The sequence below is a fragment of the Euprymna scolopes genome, chromosome 15, assembly GCF_053919585.1.
Source record: "Euprymna scolopes isolate OS-2025 chromosome 15, ASM5391958v1, whole genome shotgun sequence".
NCBI classification, from domain to species: Eukaryota; Metazoa; Mollusca; class Cephalopoda; order Sepiida; family Sepiolidae; genus Euprymna; species Euprymna scolopes.
Window position 1 is genome coordinate 112,375,414 of NC_136496.1, and position 17,500 is coordinate 112,392,913.

Here is a 17,500-nt window from a genome sequence, read left to right on the forward strand (position 1 = left end):
TCCATCCATGGAATCGTTAATGAAATTCAGAATCCGTTCTGCAATTTAATCGTACTTAGTACTGTTGTAAGTATTAACATTTCATAGTTAATTTAATTAACCTGAAATAGAAATACTTAACAAGCATAAATATCGTACAATGAACTAGACTGCACCCAAGTACATAAATATACACAATTTATTAGCATATCAACAAACAGTAACATTACATAAGAGAACAAATACAAGATGATACAAATGTTCATAAACACACCCACTGGGTGGTATCTTGATAGGACGGATATATTCTATCAACACCCGGGTTTGTGTTCAGCATGGAGAATAAGTGTTCATTACGATGTAAGGTAGGATGATTTTCTCACTTTCGTGGATTGATTCTACCATATAAGGTAGAATATGGAGGTAATTCCCCCACACATGGGTTTTGACCCATTGTAGGGGGAAATATGCTTCAATCCCTCTGCTAAAGGAGAGTAACCCACTGGTTTCCTCGGTAACTGGTGTTGTTTTCCCTTATAGTATAAATAACTTCAGTCTATGCCTGACTTGTCCATCAAATTTCAGTCAAAAATATCCTACATTCTTTGTTTTATTGCTGTTCAGTGATAAGTGTATCTGAATACAACGTGTAACAATTGTTAATAACTTGCACACACACACTCTTCTCTTGGCATCGTCCTGATTTAGGCTGTGATAACCCTCTGCAGTTCAGAAATAATCTGGGAATTGTTCTGATAGTCATTGTCTTGGAGTTATAAAAATCATGGGGAAGTGGTTAAAGTCCAGTAAGTATGAAACCCATTCAGGATCACATTTTTTACTAATGAGATGATCACCAAAGTGAACCTGCATATCATTGAATAACAATAATATAAAGACATTAAGAACTGAAACATTATGAACACATCAGCTTATTTGTGTCAAATATGGTTGGATTGCAAAAAGGATTGTGAATTTTACTAAGGATTCCATAGGTGACAAGATTTTATTTTTATGGGTTGACTTTTTCACCTCCCTACTCCCTCTTTCTCACAGAAGAGTTGTTGTAAGTCTATTTCTCTTCTACTGATACTTTTATTGTAGGTCTCTGAGCTCCAATCTGTGGTCCCTCCCCATAAAACATTCACAACAAATACTCGCCTAGCTGAAACAACCACCCAAAACTTTCCTCAATGTCTATCTGTGCCCAAAACTAAACGAAAATTCCATTAGCAGAGTTTTTTTCCTAAAATTGTCTATCTGTGGAACACAATGCTGTTTGTCTGCTTCCCAGCTGACTATAAAATGGTCGTCTTCAAGTTTAATGTGAATAAATTCCTATTGAGTCATCCATTTAGATAATCTAGCGCTAGCCAAGTTCCACCGTAACTGATCTTGTCCCACCTATGACTTAATTCTTGAGTGGCCTTCAGGCCTCTATAAATGGTAACCTTTCAAAATAATAATAATAAAAGAGGGAAAAGAATATATCAGCAAATGGTATGATAATCAAGACGAAGACAACAGTTTAATAGCATATAAGAAAAAAGGATTTTTTTTTCATAGATATCTCTTCAATATCAAAGAGATGAATTAAAACCGAATTTTCACAAAACGTTGGTTCAGTGTGACTAATTACTTTTATCTTCTATTCTATAAAGAAAAGTTGTGTTTATGGATGTCCAGCTAAAAGTAACAAACTAAAAAACAAACACCCACAAAGTTGACATTCTTTATCAGCATTGTCTTGGATGAATAATATCTAAAATTAAAAAAAAAAAAAAGTTTCATCTTTTGAGGGGCCTGGTTTCGCAGGAAGTAAGAGTCAGTTTTTCAGCCATTTCCATTATTATCTATTATATAAACGAAAGGTGAATGGCTTGCATTATTATTTTCAATAGAGAGGAATGGACTAGATGGAGATTAAAGAGGAATAGAGGATGCAGGAAAACGGGGAAAGCGGAATGTGACAAAGATAGATTGAAGTTTTAATTAAAGTGTTTTTTATGGTTCCGGGTAATGTCACATAACCCTGCTACTATTGAATAAAATAAATATTCTTCCCAACGATACCTTTTATATTAAATAACCTCACTGCCCCTGGCTATGGTATAATAATTCGAAACAATATGAAGGAAATTATAAAAGAAGAAAAAGGCTAACACAATGATCTTCAAAATTTAAGCATTTACATTATTCAACAAACCCTGACCCTATCTCAAATGATGATAGCTATCATATGAGAAGGTCGATACGTCAAAACAATGTCTATATTAAGTTCTACAAAAGTGACAGCCAGGAAACTTTTTCGCTCAGTACCAAAGCCAACAACAAAATTTAGACTTTTTTAAAAATGATCTGCTGTCAGTGGTATACTGCCGGTCCTGTGTAGTGCTAGGAGTTCCACCCTTCCACGTTTTATCTTCTCTTTGGAAAGGGATTAGTTTATTGCTAATAACCTGAGACACTCTTACCGGGGAACGCTAACAAGGCATTCTTTTCTTTTTTTTTTTTTCAGGCCAGGGTGCGCTTTTTCAAAGACGTTGGCTCTTCAATCCACTTCCCCCGACCCTCTTCCTGCTGTGGGAGGGAGATAATGATAATTATAAGATTATAATTATGATAATAAGTTGTCAGTTTTCAACTTAAACATTTTTACTATACTTGACAAATTGTACTTGTTTTCTTATCTACATATATCTATAACAGTGAGAATGTGTGTGAGGACAAATCTCAACCGATATACTCAACAAATTTTTCATCTCCAGATTTTAAATTTGGTCTATAGGATAATCAGACATGTGGAAAACTTTTTAATATCGGTTTTCATCCGGAAAAAAAAAGGCTGCTAAGGGGTTAATATTGAAAAATTGATAGGGGGGGGGGTATCAAATTTTTATGTGTCGACTGTTTCACGACTGCACATGTGTGAATCATTCGCATAACAGCTTCCTTATGTTAAGAATAAGTAGGTTTGAAAACACTTTTTAAAAATTGTGCCGAGCTGGCCTAATGGTCATCGTACTTAACTCAGTCTTTAGGTTTTGATCTAAGTTTGAGCATTTTTATTTTTTTATTTTTACTTACAAGAAGTGAACTATTTAGAAAAAACAATACTTGCATGCACATGTCTCGGTTTCTTTGTACAGTTTTTTGTACTTCATTTTTTTTTAAAATGAAATTTAACGTTACATTCGATATCGAGCAATGCCACATCTGTTAGTATACTGATATTCTATATTTTGTTATTCTTATCTTGAAAGAAAATCTGTTTTAAAAAACATTTCCAATGAATATTATTTGCTAAACGATATAAGATAAATTATTGTCATATTAAAATTGAAAATATAAAATAATTTCAGGAATACTGTCTAACCAATTAGACGATGCCTATGATAATTCCATTTATCATCTAAGACATATCAGACAGTAAAATGCAAGATATTCATATTGAAACTGAAAAACCAAAATGTCTTGCAATCAGGACATCACACATTAAACTTTCAACTCTGCCATTACAAATATCATTTACAAAGTGACCCCCCCCCAAAAAAAAAACAAATTCCACCCATTAAAAACGTTCCTTTTTGCAATCCAACGGTACAAATAAATTTTCAGTCTATACCCGACTTATCCATCAATTCCAGTTATGAACGTCTAAGAGCCCTCTTTTTTTCACTGTCTGATAATATGCAGAGACACTTTGGTGATGTCTTATCAGTAAAAGTTGTGATTTTGAATGGTTCTCACACTCACCGGATTTTAACCTCCTAGATTTCTATCTGTGGTGTTATCTCAAAGACACTGTCTATCAAAACAATCCTTAGACAATTCCTAAACTGAAGAACGTCACCACAGACCAAATCAAAGCAATGGTAAGGATTTGACAATTTTACACATCGAATCCAGGTGTATTTATTAGAGCTATAAAAGTGAGAATGTGTGTGAGGATACTTCTCAACCTATATACTCAACGAATTTTTGATCTACAGACTTGAAATTTGCTATATACATTATTCAGACATATGGAAAACGTTTTAATCAGTTTTCATCTGGAAAAAAGGGCTGCTAAGGAGTCAAAATTTAAAAATTGGTAAGTTGGGATCACCGGATTTTATCCGTTTTAAACCGTTTCACAATAGCGCATGCACGATCGTGAAACATGACAGCTTCCTTATGTTAAGAATAAGTTGGTTTCAAAACACTTTAAATATCATGTCAAGCTGGTTTAATGGTTATCATACGTGACTATCTTTTTGGTTTCGATCTCCGCTACATATATTTTCTTTTTTTTTTACTTACAAGAAGTGAACCGTTTAGAAAAAACATAATACTCACATGCAAATGTATCAGTTTTATTGTTCATTTTTTTTTTTTTTTTTTAAGGAATTTAAAGCTATGTTTAATACCGAAAAACGCTAAGTATATCTTCTAGTATGGCTATAAAAACAAAATAAAAGATTGTTCAACATTTCTGGCTGAAATTTGTTGGACAAGTAAGACATATACTGAAGCTTATTTGTTCCATATATAGTTAGATTGTAGAAAGGATTCTAAATTTTATGTGTGGCTTTTGTGGGAGACACTCTATATCACAAAAATAGTACAACTATATATATATAAAAAGAATAACAGCATAGTTATATTCCAAGATCCAAATATTTATTTTTCATGCAAATCAATTCCTCCAGCATGTTAAAATTTCAGTTGTTTCATTATGCAGAAACAAATGGTTATTATCATGTCAATACCGTCTATGAATACACTCTAGAATTTAATTATACTGTTATTCTTTTATATATGTTCTGTTATATTGTACATATATTGAGCTTCTAAACAAAAAGGTGAAATATAATCGGAAAAAAACATCTTACCAAAATATATACATATATATATATATATATAACAAAAGGCAGAAAATTATTTTGACATGTTTTGTACTCTGCAAATTTCATCATAAAATAATAAATTTTATTTTGACAAAAAAATTTCAGGCCATTTACAAAACAATGATGAACAGATCATCTTTTAGATTTGATACCATATAGAAAATAATCTTAAGATAATATTATAAATATATTTATTCCATATCAAAATATTTTCAAAAGGAGAAAAATGCCTAAACTTAAAAAACAAGGGTTTCAATTCTTTTCAACAAGTGGGTAAAAACCAAAACCTTATTGCTAAGAATGACATAAATCTTTGAGGATTTTTATCAGTGCTGCAGACTTTTTCCATAATGATGACTCGTCCAGGAATAACTTTGGTTTTTATTTTCTATTTCTGTTACTTGTAACCTATTTTTTTTTTTTTTAGAGGTTTTTTTTTTTTTTTTTTACAAATTCCACAAAAATGTGGTAATACTTAACAAAATAGAATATAAAAAAAGTTTTTAAAAATTTTCTTTATAAAAAACTAACATTTGGATTATGGATTTTTTTTTAACAAAAAGGAAAACTAAAACCATTATTATTATTATTATTATTTGGGTCCACTTTTAAGAAATATTCTCCTCAATCGACATAGCAAACGAATGAGTCATCATTGGAAAGAGGCAGATTCCGTGTTTTACTACTACAAGAATTTGTCATAATGCAAATGGTGTCATCTGTGAAGAGCGCAACAACAGCAGCAGCCGCAGTTGTAATGGCAGTCATGATAAAAACCGCCATTAAATTATCATTAAGCATTAATAAAGATTGATTCAGATAACGATTTTCATGGAATTGAATTTGCAGATTTATTTTTAAATTAGATAAAAAAAAGAAAATCTGCTTTAAGTTTGGAGGTTTTTTTTTTTGTTTTTTTTTTTACGGCAGATCAATCTTCTTTTGGTTGAGAAATATGAATCAAGGTGTTTCAATATCTTACTTTGTATTGTTACGAAGGTATTTTTATGATATCGGCATGCAAAAATAAAGTTAACTAAAATAAAAGTATGATATATTATTAAATGTTCAAATGTGGACGAATTGAAGAATTCTATATTTATAAATTAAAATAACGATACTAAAAATATGCTTAACTAAATAATTTTATTTATTAATAGATAGTAGGGCTACCCGGTGTATTTTTTCAAACTCAGAAATTTTTCTAACAACTTCTGGAATCTGGACAGAATTTTGAACGGAACCCTTTATTTAATTCACAAAGGTAGCATGCTCTTGTTCTGCCAGCCATGATTGGATAGAAGTCCTCAGTAATTTGTATCCATAGAGTGGTGGATAAAGTACTTGGTAAAATTCAGTTGTAAATGTACACTCTTCTAGAGGTTGAAGGTTCAATCCTTAGTGCGGGCGACACTCAAAAATACAATTGCAGATTACTTAGGACTTCTATTCCATCATGGCTGATGAAACAAGAGTAAGCTACCCCTGTAGATTAAATAAAGGGTTCCATTTAAAATTCCCGAATTCGACAGAAAGAATGCTAGAGTTCGACAATATACACCCAAAGAAGGTCGGAAGTTACATCGACTGAAAGTAAAAATGACACTCATGATGAGAGCAGTAGTCTAAAGAATCCAATATGAATATCAATCCTCATCTCAAAAATTGAGCAACGTAATATCAATATTTGCATGTATGTAGATGTGTGTGTGTGTTTGTGTGTGCACGTGTGTTATCTATAGAAAGAGAATCCACATAAAATCTAAAAGTGTATTCCTATATAAAATTTAACAGGAAAGACAATGAAACATCCTTTAAATTTCAAATATATCCTATTTTTATGAAATTTAAATCTTATATATTAATTTTTTGCAGAAAACAATGGAAGTGGTTTTGAATCTCTAAGTTACTCCTATAAGTGACTCATGGAGACAGAACCTCCTTAAAACTTTAAATACGTATTTGAGTTTAATGAAATTTAAATATATATATATATATATGAAACATTAAGAGATTTTCAACATTTCAATTTCTTCCGACTATTTTAGGATACGAAACGTGAGGAGGAAGGCCAGTATATAAAAAAAGTGATCTTCGTTTAATCCCAAGCAATATCAGATATTCCAGCTAGCAGCTTTAATGTTAAGAAACGATAATTTTATAAGTAAAATGTATAATAGAAGTATAAATTTCAATGCAGAGATTTTCTAACATTAACATTACCTTTTCACCACGAAATGAAAAAGTGGGAAATTTTTACATAGATAGTTTATAGTAGACCTTATTTACTTGCTACCACATGATCAGTTTTTAATTTAGGGAAAATCCAGCTCATCAAAAGGGGGCATTCTGGATTGGGACAAAAATTTGAAATCGGTCTAGAATGATCTGTCATTCAATTTTTCATGAAAAACCCCTATCTAGCTGAAATCACAGTCAAAAATTTTCCCCACTCTTTATCAAAACGTAGATTCCATGAACAAAGCTTCTTTCTTAGAAGTGCACGCCTGTGGAACTCTCTCCCGTTTGCCTGTTTCCCACCTGACTACAACTTGGATGTCTTCAAGTCCAACATAAACAAATTCCTGATGAACCGCCCTCTTAAGACACTTTATCAAATCTCCAATACTAACGATTACTTCGATACTATCCCATTGGTTTACTGTACACGCAATAACCCTTATCCCCGAGTGGCTTCCGGGCCTTGATAAGTGGTAACTACCATGAAAAAAAAAATAGACGCAATGCAGTATGAGAACAGATACTACGCTTTGATCTTGCTAATAAGGACAGTACATAGTTGTTCAATAAAATAATATGAAATGAAAATAACGTAATAAACAAAAATAAAATAAACGGATTCTTTAAAATCATTTTGCTGAAAACAAAACGCGGAGAGGGGTAATGGGGACTGTTTTATTAATTTGTTTGTTTAATTTATCTAATCTGTTGAAATTCTTTGAGTAAGAATGAGTTCTGCTACTGGTGCTAAGAGCAACAGTAGATGGAGGGAGGGGGCAGAGTGCTGATAATCAGGTAGTGAGGAGGAAGGGGAAGTGACCCACTACTGCTTTTGCTTCAACCTTCAGATGAGATAAAAATTGATTTTACCACAGAAATCAATAGAAGCAGCAGCAGTAGTGTAGCAGCAGCAATATCGAGCAACACGGTTCAGTCAGTAATGAATTCAAATAGAAGGCAAACCTCTTCACAAAAAGAAGAAAATAAATACAGATCAGGAGGAGAAGGGAGAGGAGATGCTAGTACTACTGCTGCTGTTGTTACTGCTACTATGTGGCCGCAGCAGCTGTAAATCTTACTAGATATTCAGATCAAAGTAAGTAGTAGCCTACCAATTTCTGGCAATGCTAAAATTTTTGACATTTCAAATCAAGAGAAACTAGTGAAAATTATAATCTTTAAAAGATTTACTATTGGGTATACACAAGAAAAAGTGGCGAAAAAATGACTGATACGCTATACTATAAGAACTAATAATGCTACTGCTAATTTTAATGGCAAGGGGATGCAGATTTAGAAGAGGGATATGGGTCATGAGAAGAGCAGGGTGGAGGAGGGGGGCTAGATTCTTGAGCATCTCAAATACCATCTTTTACAAACATTCTATGATAATATTTAGAGACCTGATGATATTTAAGCCATTGTTGTGGAAAGTGGCACTTGAACAAACCAAATAGAAAGCCAGAATGCCAACAGATATTGAATAATTTGATCCATGATCAAATATATCATGGAGGGGAAGGGGAGGCACATACTTTAAGCAATTGAAATAAAAAATAAAAAAAATGAAAATAACAAAATTAAACCCTCTCCCCCTCACCTCTAAATTCTATTAGTTAATTAGCATTTATAAAAAAAAGTTCATTTTCTAATTTAATCGGGTTTTCTTTTTTTCACTAAAATAATTTAATAGAATTAAAATAAAATAATTTTAATTTGTGTATGATGAAACTACTGTAAATTTCTTTATTTTAAAGCAACAGTCACAACACGAAAACGACTTTAATTTATATTCAAATAAACATTTTTATCATGCAGCAACATTAAAATAATGTTTATTTGAATATAAATAAAAGTATACTTGCTCTATTTATTATTGAGCACTATTATATTAACCAATCAAATTCATTAGTGTTTGTCTTTGAATATTATTAATCTGAAAATATATATATATATATATATATATATATATATATATATATAATATATATATATATATATATATATATATATATTAGTGGTAATATTAATAATTACAGAATTAAAAATAAAATATGAGAAATAGATAAAACTTTTCACATCAATTCTCAAGCAGCAAATTTAAAGAGTTAAGATACAAATACTGTCCAGTTTTTTCCCCTTCTAAAATTGAAATCAAAATAAAATAATTTTAATTTGAGTATGATGTAACGTTCTATATCTAAAATCAACAGGCACCACACATACACAAAAAAAAAGAAAAGAATTTTCCAATAGTAATAAAAAAAATCTCGTATATATATAATTATTCTAACGCGGTACTATTAATATCTTTTAAATTGATTGATTGGAATCGATTTAATAAATTTTGTTTACGTATAGGATGTATATATCAGACAAACAAAATTTATTAAATCGATTCCAATCAATCAATTTAAATAGTTAAGATACTGCCACGTTAGAATTTTTTTTAGAAATATAAAACATTGAAATATTAAAAAATAAAATAAAAACGAATTAATGATACCAAAGTCAGCTGAATTTTTACAATCTCCCTTTAACTATTATACGATTAAAAGTAAGCAAGCACGAGTCAACTGATAAGAATATAAGAAAAAAAATTGATTAAAAAAAAAAAAAATGTACTTACTGAATTGCTGGTATTAATGTCGGTACTGCCCTTCAAGTATTCCAAAACTTCCGACAAATTCCCATCCCTTGCTGCCCGCAAAAAGCTTGAATTGCCGTCACTCTGTAATTTAAAAGAAAAACAAATGTTAACTCACCGAAATTTCAAATCATTCTTTTCTTTTAAATATTAAAAAAAAAAATCACTTATGGCAAACAAGCTGGACAGAAACGGTTGGGTTTCGTTTCTTGACGGAAATCAACAGGCTAAATACAATTAGACTGTTGATCTCCCTCAGGATTGAAACACAAAGTTCCTGTGTAGCTTATTTTCTATAAGTATGCGCTCTATTCATGTATTGAACATGGTTAAAGTAAATATTAGAAAAATATATTCATAGTATATTTTATATATTATTTTAAAACTAGTGCGTATATATGAAATAGTAATATGGGTGTGTGTGTGTTTACCCAAGAGTATATATAATACCGTGATTCTAAGCAAAGTCCATAAATGCAACATGTATCTAAAAATTGATAGCCTTAAACAATCTTGATATTCTATGATATAGCTTACACAATGAGTACAAACATGTTTTCAAAACCAATAAAAGTATTTTTATTTGAAACACGAAGTGTTCAATACTATAAAGTAAATATGAGTTAATACAATTATTAAAATTAAAAATAACGGGTATCTGTGTGTATATGTGTGTGTGTGTGGGTGTATGGTTTTATGTATTTTTGTTAACACTGCAAATAACTAAATGTATCCACATAAATCAAACACCAAAAGTAAAAAAATTAAAAAAAATTTTTTTTTTTTTTTAAATTGAGGGGGGGGGGCTCAAGGGAAGTGTATCAAGAGTCAGCTAAGGGCGAGCTGGAATAAGAAGGGAAAGTGGGGGGGGGGGAGCAATACAACAGCTGAAACTTGGCTGTATATCAACGATGACTAAGAACAACAGTTTGAATAAATTAGTAGATACTAAAGCAGTTTATCAATGAGAGTAACAATAGAAATGTGTCATTTTATACTCATAACATTTTTTATGGAGCCAGACTTGACTAAAAACGATACTTCTAATAGTAGTGTAATATACTGAACGATAACAGAAAAAGGCATTTAACGAAGGATCAAATAAAAAAAACATTCATAAACAACACATTTGATCATAGTAATTTCATTAACAAAATTAATAAAAAATAATATAGACACTAATATATATATATATATATATATATATATATATATATATATATATATATATATACAGATAGATAGATAGATATTAATATTAGTATCTATATATATATATAAAATAATAAAGCTTAATATTAGTATTATATATAAAAAGAGAGAATTCAGGAAAGACCAATATTATTAATTTTGATTTAACTATTTTTCTTATAATTAATTAAAAAAGAAAAAAAAAACTATGTTCAGCTATGTTGAAATAAGAAAGAATAAATGAACACAATACAAACTGCAGCAAATTTTAGCATCTTGCTTCCCTCACGGTTGCATCTCTGTGAATAAATCAACTCAACAAAGCAACAAATATCGCCGAGGCTTTTATGGCCGGCTGCTTAAATGGTGGTGCCGTTTTTAACTCAAATTGAAGGCTTTCGATTGATTTACTGGTGATGACACAATCGATCATGTAAAACATTGGATTAAACACGAGCAGAAGAGAAAGCCCAACGTGATCATGTCGATTGCTTAGCATTTCATGTAAATCAGTCAAATCAGATTAGCTGTTAATCTCCCAAAGAATAAGATTCTGTGGAGGAATCAACTTCCAATCCAAACATGAAGACCATCACGTGAAAATAAAACCAATTAAATGAATTTTAAAGAGAGTTCAAGGATTCCGAACATTCAAATCGGTACACAAAAAGAACCCCCCTCTTCCCACTAAAAATATTTTGTGAATGGAAAAAAGAGAAAAATTTTCTTCCCATCTTTAATTTAAGAAATTACAGCCAAGAAGCTGAAAGATGAATGAGATAAGATGAAGATTACCCTTTGAAGCAAAAAAAGATGAAGATGGTTTGTATTTTATTAAAAGGAAAAGAAAAAAATGCTACATTTATTTTTATTTTTTAAATATTTTAAAACTGCTTCAAAATATCCTGTTATAACACCCTTATCAGATTGCCCACGTTAAGCAACATTGAGCATGGTTAATACTTAAATGGGTGATCATTTATGGAATAAAAGCGATACCTGCTTTCCAGCTGACTACAATATGGTTGTCTTCAAGTCCAATGTAAACAAGTTCTTGATGAGCTGTTCCCCTTAAATAATCCAATTTACCAAACTTACACTATTAACAATTACTATGATATTGTTCCATTGACTACTGTACACTCTTTAACCCTTATCCTCAAGTGACTTCTGGGCCTTGATTAGTGGTGACTACTACGTAATAAAAAAAAAAAAACACTATTCGGGTGTTTAAATTGATACTCGCCTTCGGAATGGTGACAGACTAATGTCCTACCATAGAAATGGTTCAGCTCATGTATTTTTAACATTTTTTTTTTAAATACTCAAAGCATCCTCATAGTATCAATATAGCATGGTATAAGGTGCAATTGAAAAGCGATACAAAATATATATGGTATTAAGCTTTCATAACCTCTGCAAAATATCAGCAAGGATTCAAGGCTAACAATATAAATGACTAAATCTTTAGCAAAAGTTAAAAATGGGCAAAAGTTATAGCCTATTGATTAAGAATGAATGTTTTTGAGGCCAAATTGACGATTAAATATGTGCTCAGTTTTTTGTTAAATACTATTTCTTAACTGTGCATCAAACAGATACTATAATACTTAGTTCGCCGTACCTTATTATCTATATAAAATTTCATCTAGATTGGCCCAGTAGTTTCTAAGAAAAAGTGAAACTGACAGACAAACTAAGAGAAATATAATATAGATTCAGTAAGGACTAAATTCAGAGAAAGTGCCCTACTAGCGGGACTTGTGGAAATTCCACAGGGGACTCTTTCATATGTAATATATTGATGTTAGCATTCTGTGGATGTTCAGTGTAAATGGAGATGCCCTAATATTATTGTAGCTCTTTTGTTTAAACTGTAAAAGTATTTATCTAAGCTAGCTGCGATACCCAGCATAGCACGGTTGTAAAATACGCTTAAATGTGATATTTTAATTTATGCAAATTTCTTATATATTATCATAGAGTCAATTTTTTTATCTATTTTTATATATTATAAAGTTGTGATTTCAAAAATAACAAACCGTGCGTGCATGCCCCCCCCCCTCTGGTACTGCATGTGAGATGACGCCACAAAAAATAGTGAAGAAATCATGAATGTAAGAAGTGTCAAGGGCCAACGTTGCCTTCACATTTTCGCCAAGTTTCAGAAAAATTTAATGGATGGGGCAAAAGTTATGGAGTAAAAAGTATCATTTTTTGCAAATCTGGGGCATTTGTGACCCCTTTTGAGCTCTTGAGAATGCCAAATCCCAGTAAAAATTGACAAACGGTGCTGTTTCACGTCTTAAGACATGTATATTTGAATTCAGCACCATGGAAAACCACTATATAGACATACATATAAAGCTTTTGAGTAATATGAAAAAAAGACCTCCAAAACGGCATTTTTTTTTTTAGCCCTAAAAGTCCCAGAGGGATGCGAACCAGAATTTAGCCAGGGTCACCCATACTGAATTTGTATTAAGAACAATGGCCTCCACATTTTGGTCAAGTTTCAGGAAAATCTAATGGATGGATCAAACGCTATGGGGCAAAAAGTGTAATTTTTGGCCATTTTAGGGCATTTTTTACCTCTTGAGCTCCTGGGGACGCTGAATCCAAGTGTGAATGGATAACAGTGCAGTTCCAGGCCTTAACACATGTATATTTGAGTTGAATACCGTGAAAAACCACTATATAGTCAGACATATCAAGTTTTTGTTGAGAAATATGAAAAAAGAGCCACAAAAAGGGGCGTTTTTAGCACTAAAAGTCCCTGGGGACACGAACCAGAATTTTGCCAGGGTCACCCATACTGGATTTATATTAAGAACAATGGGCTCCACATTTTGGCCAAATTTCAGAAAAATCTAATTGATGAATCAAAAGTTATGGGGCAAAATCTGTCATTTTTGGCCATATTAGGGCATTTTTTACCTCTTAGTCCCTTGGGGATGCAACGGGGGAAAAAAAAAAAAAAATTTACTGTGCACATCTATTTAATGAAATACAATTTGTGGCAAAATTTCAGGAAAAACTAATGAACGGTTATCTGGACACACAGATGCCACTGAAAACATAGGTCCCTCTCTGATAAATCGGGGGACCAAAAAATATATCTATATGATTTGGGTACATTAGCTTGAATCGAAACCGAAACCAAAACTTATGAGGAAAAAAAAAAATATATATATATATATATATATACACACACACATTATATATATATATATATATATATATATATATATATATATATATATATATATAACTTGAGTTCCTTCAGCTATAATCAAAACCGAAACAAAAACGAAGAATTTTTGGTAAAATTATTTATAACAAGAAATGGAAGGTCATAACAATCAAACGACAGTCACCCGGAAGAAAAAAGATGTAATAACACACACGCTATCACATTAATATATAGATTATAGAAAAAATTCTTCATGGCTCCTAGTTGTGCACGGCAACAAGCAATCAAGAGAACATAAGAGTTTTAAGAAATATATATATATATATATATATATATATATATAACTAGCAGGGCTACCCAACATTGCCCCAAGAAAAGACAGTAACAGAACTTCTATCCTTCTCTATTTTCCTTTTCTCTATTTTCTTTCTTCTTCACCCATTCTATTCCTCTCTCTGAACATACTTACACATGATTCGAGTTAGCATACGGGAAATAACATTGAAAACAAAACCAGTTACCTTCCTTTACACAACTACATTAAAAGATCTGTGCATGCCTTGATAACATTAAATGCTATATGTGTCCATCTGACTGCGAATTAATGAATCTGTTTGTCTAAATTTTAGACTATTATACACCCAGGGAAACGCCAATCAAGAAAATATAAACTTTGTGGGTCTTTCGTAAGTAGTTTTGGACTTATCTAGACATACACATACACAGACAACTGCACTTTATATAATAGATGTGTATACATAATTTCCAGAAGGATAGTGTACATTTTAGAGTTGAAGAAGTTGGCCAATAAAACAGCCAAAATGTTGCAACTAAAACAATCAAGATGAAAACAGTTATGTTAAAATATAAGATGAAAACTAAATTTTGAACAGTCAATTTTTTTCCTCTTCAGTCTTTCTAGGAGGTACAAAGTAATGATATGCCAATGATCTAGTGGAACTGATTGCCGGCAACGGAAGCTGAATTTGCCAAGACTGGAATTAGCTCTATATTATAAGCACTTGTGTTGGTATGTATGTGCTGAATAAAGCTCCGGTTGTATACATAAATGTACATGCATCTCCGTTAAGGAGGAAAAGATAGGCTGAAGAGTTGGAATGATTTGATCAAGAGGACTTCAAAGAATGACACATCAAAACCTGTGGAAATAAAATTTTATGGAGAAAGTTACTTAATATCGCCACGGCTAACATGCAACCCATATTTGATGTTGAAAAGCCATGCTAAATAAAGAAAATCTCTAAAAATACTATTTTCTCTTATTTCAATAAATCATTAGATTGAAGACTTCAGGTTTTTACAATATACAGTTTGATCAATAATTGATAGGTAAGTAATCTACAATGGTTGGTTTGTATGTTTCATGGCATGCCAACACTTTGGGAGATATTTAATGCCGAAACAATACTTATTGTAAACAATTCATTGTAAAGTGCTTCATTAAGCACAAGTTTCCTTTTAACCGATTTCAAATTTCAGTTAAATATTTTTTACAAATTCCAAATTATGAAGATCAAAGGTTTAGAGTTTTCCTTGGCTAAATAAAAAGAATGTATTAAGCAATGGCTTCCAGGTTTTAAATTCAGAAATTGACAGGCAGTTTAGTTTTGAGGGGGGGGGGTATTTTTTTTTTTTTTTTTTTTTTTTACAACAAATGATCAAATTAAACATCTTGCTAAAGAACTCTACTTTTTAGGCGATTTATACTTTTACGACCTTGCCATTCGGACTTCGTGTGGTAAAAGGAATTTGGGAACATCTTGTTAAGAAAGCTAACCAAACTAGTCAAATGAAAAATTCTGTCCAAATCTAAGCAGTCTACAACCATTAAAAATAGGAGTATAATGATAGGAAAAGTGCATCTCCTATGCCTAAGCTGGACCATACTTTATCCAAAATAAGAATCTGGTACTGCCATGGACGTCCTTAGATTATTAGATTGATGAAAACAGATACAGCCAAGGGATATAAAATTCAAGTACATTTATTATTATTATTATTATTTCATTGGAAAAAAGCAATCAAATATTGATTAATTCTGGCCATTCCATTATAATTACATTTCTGAATTTTTGAGATGAGGGTTGGTTACTCGTATTATTCAGACTACTTTTCTCATCTGGAGTATCATTTCCACAACATTTTAGTCGATGTAACAGAACTTCACTTCAGGTGTATCTTGTCGAACTCAGGAATATTTCTGTTGAACTAAAGGACCTATAGCGCAATAGTTAGAATACTTGGAGAAAATAATTATAAAAATGATATTTTCTTGAAAGTTGAAGGTTTAATTCTCAGTGTAGGCGACCGAAAAATAGAATTGCAAGTTACTTAGGACCTCTATCTAGTCATGGCTGATGAAATAAGAACATGCTACCCCCGTGAAGTAAATAAAGGGTTCCATTCGAAATTTTGTCCAAGTTCCCGAGTTCGACAAGATACACCTAAAGAAGGTCGGAGGTTACATTGATAGAAACACTGTGAAAATGACTCAAAATGAGAACACTATTCTGATGAATCCAAATAATTCTACTGTAACATTGATTTTTTTTTTTTTTTTTTCTAAAACCATATGATGGAAAAGAATTTTCAAATACTGTCAAATCTTTCTCCTGTAATCACAGATTTAAGATCCAAGTTGTCCTGTCCTCCTCATTCAAGGTTTTATTTCAAAATTCTGGTGTTCTAAATCTAGGTGTTCGATAGTCAGACTTATGCAGAATCTCCTGGTATTTACAAAGTCAAATATCTGAGAAGCAACACTAACCCTAACCCAATAATATTGAAATGGTGGTGCTCTTCTGTTTTTTATAGTTTCTTTTTAACCAATGTGACGAAACAAGTAGTTCTCATATGGTAACCTTCTATTTCTGATTAACAGCTTTTATTGACTGGTCCCGTCTCTAGATCAGATCTAGGCAGTCTACCATCCCAGGCTTTACTTTCTCCCTTGGACAAAGAGTTCTTATTTACTTGCCTCCTCACAAGGGCAAAGTTAAAAACAAGGTTGAATTTTAATGTGGGAGAAAATCTGGCTCACGAAAAAATAGGCACTCTGGATTGAAACAAAAACATAAATTGCCCCAATATATAAGGATTTGTCCTTCACTGACAGAGGACAGAATAGAATAAGTATAGCATCAGAACAGATACTACACCGTTTCTAACCAAAATTCCAAGGAATTACTAATCATCTGAGACACTCCTACCGAGGAACGATGAGGGGGGTCCTCAGGCATTTTTGTAGGCCAGTGCACTTCCTCTTGTGCAATCCTTGCCTTCTACCCTTGTGTCACATCTTCCCACAGTGGGAGCGAAATAATTTTCTTTGCGTGATTT

At 31.7% G+C, this 17,500-nt stretch overlaps 1 protein-coding gene across 50 annotated transcripts in view; it reads right to left on the minus strand.

Moving 5' to 3' along the window:
- LOC145294072 (uncharacterized) overlaps positions 1 to 17,500 on the minus strand; it is a 616,260-nt gene that overhangs the window by 417,027 nt on the left and 181,733 nt on the right. For all 50 annotated transcript variants that reach the window (XM_080141108.1, XM_080141084.1, XM_080141083.1 and 47 more), the window contains exon 2: positions 9,739 to 9,840. In XM_080141108.1, the coding sequence (XP_079997234.1) occupies positions 9,739 to 9,840 (102 nt within the window). The remainder of the gene's footprint in view (positions 1 to 9,738; positions 9,841 to 17,500) is intronic.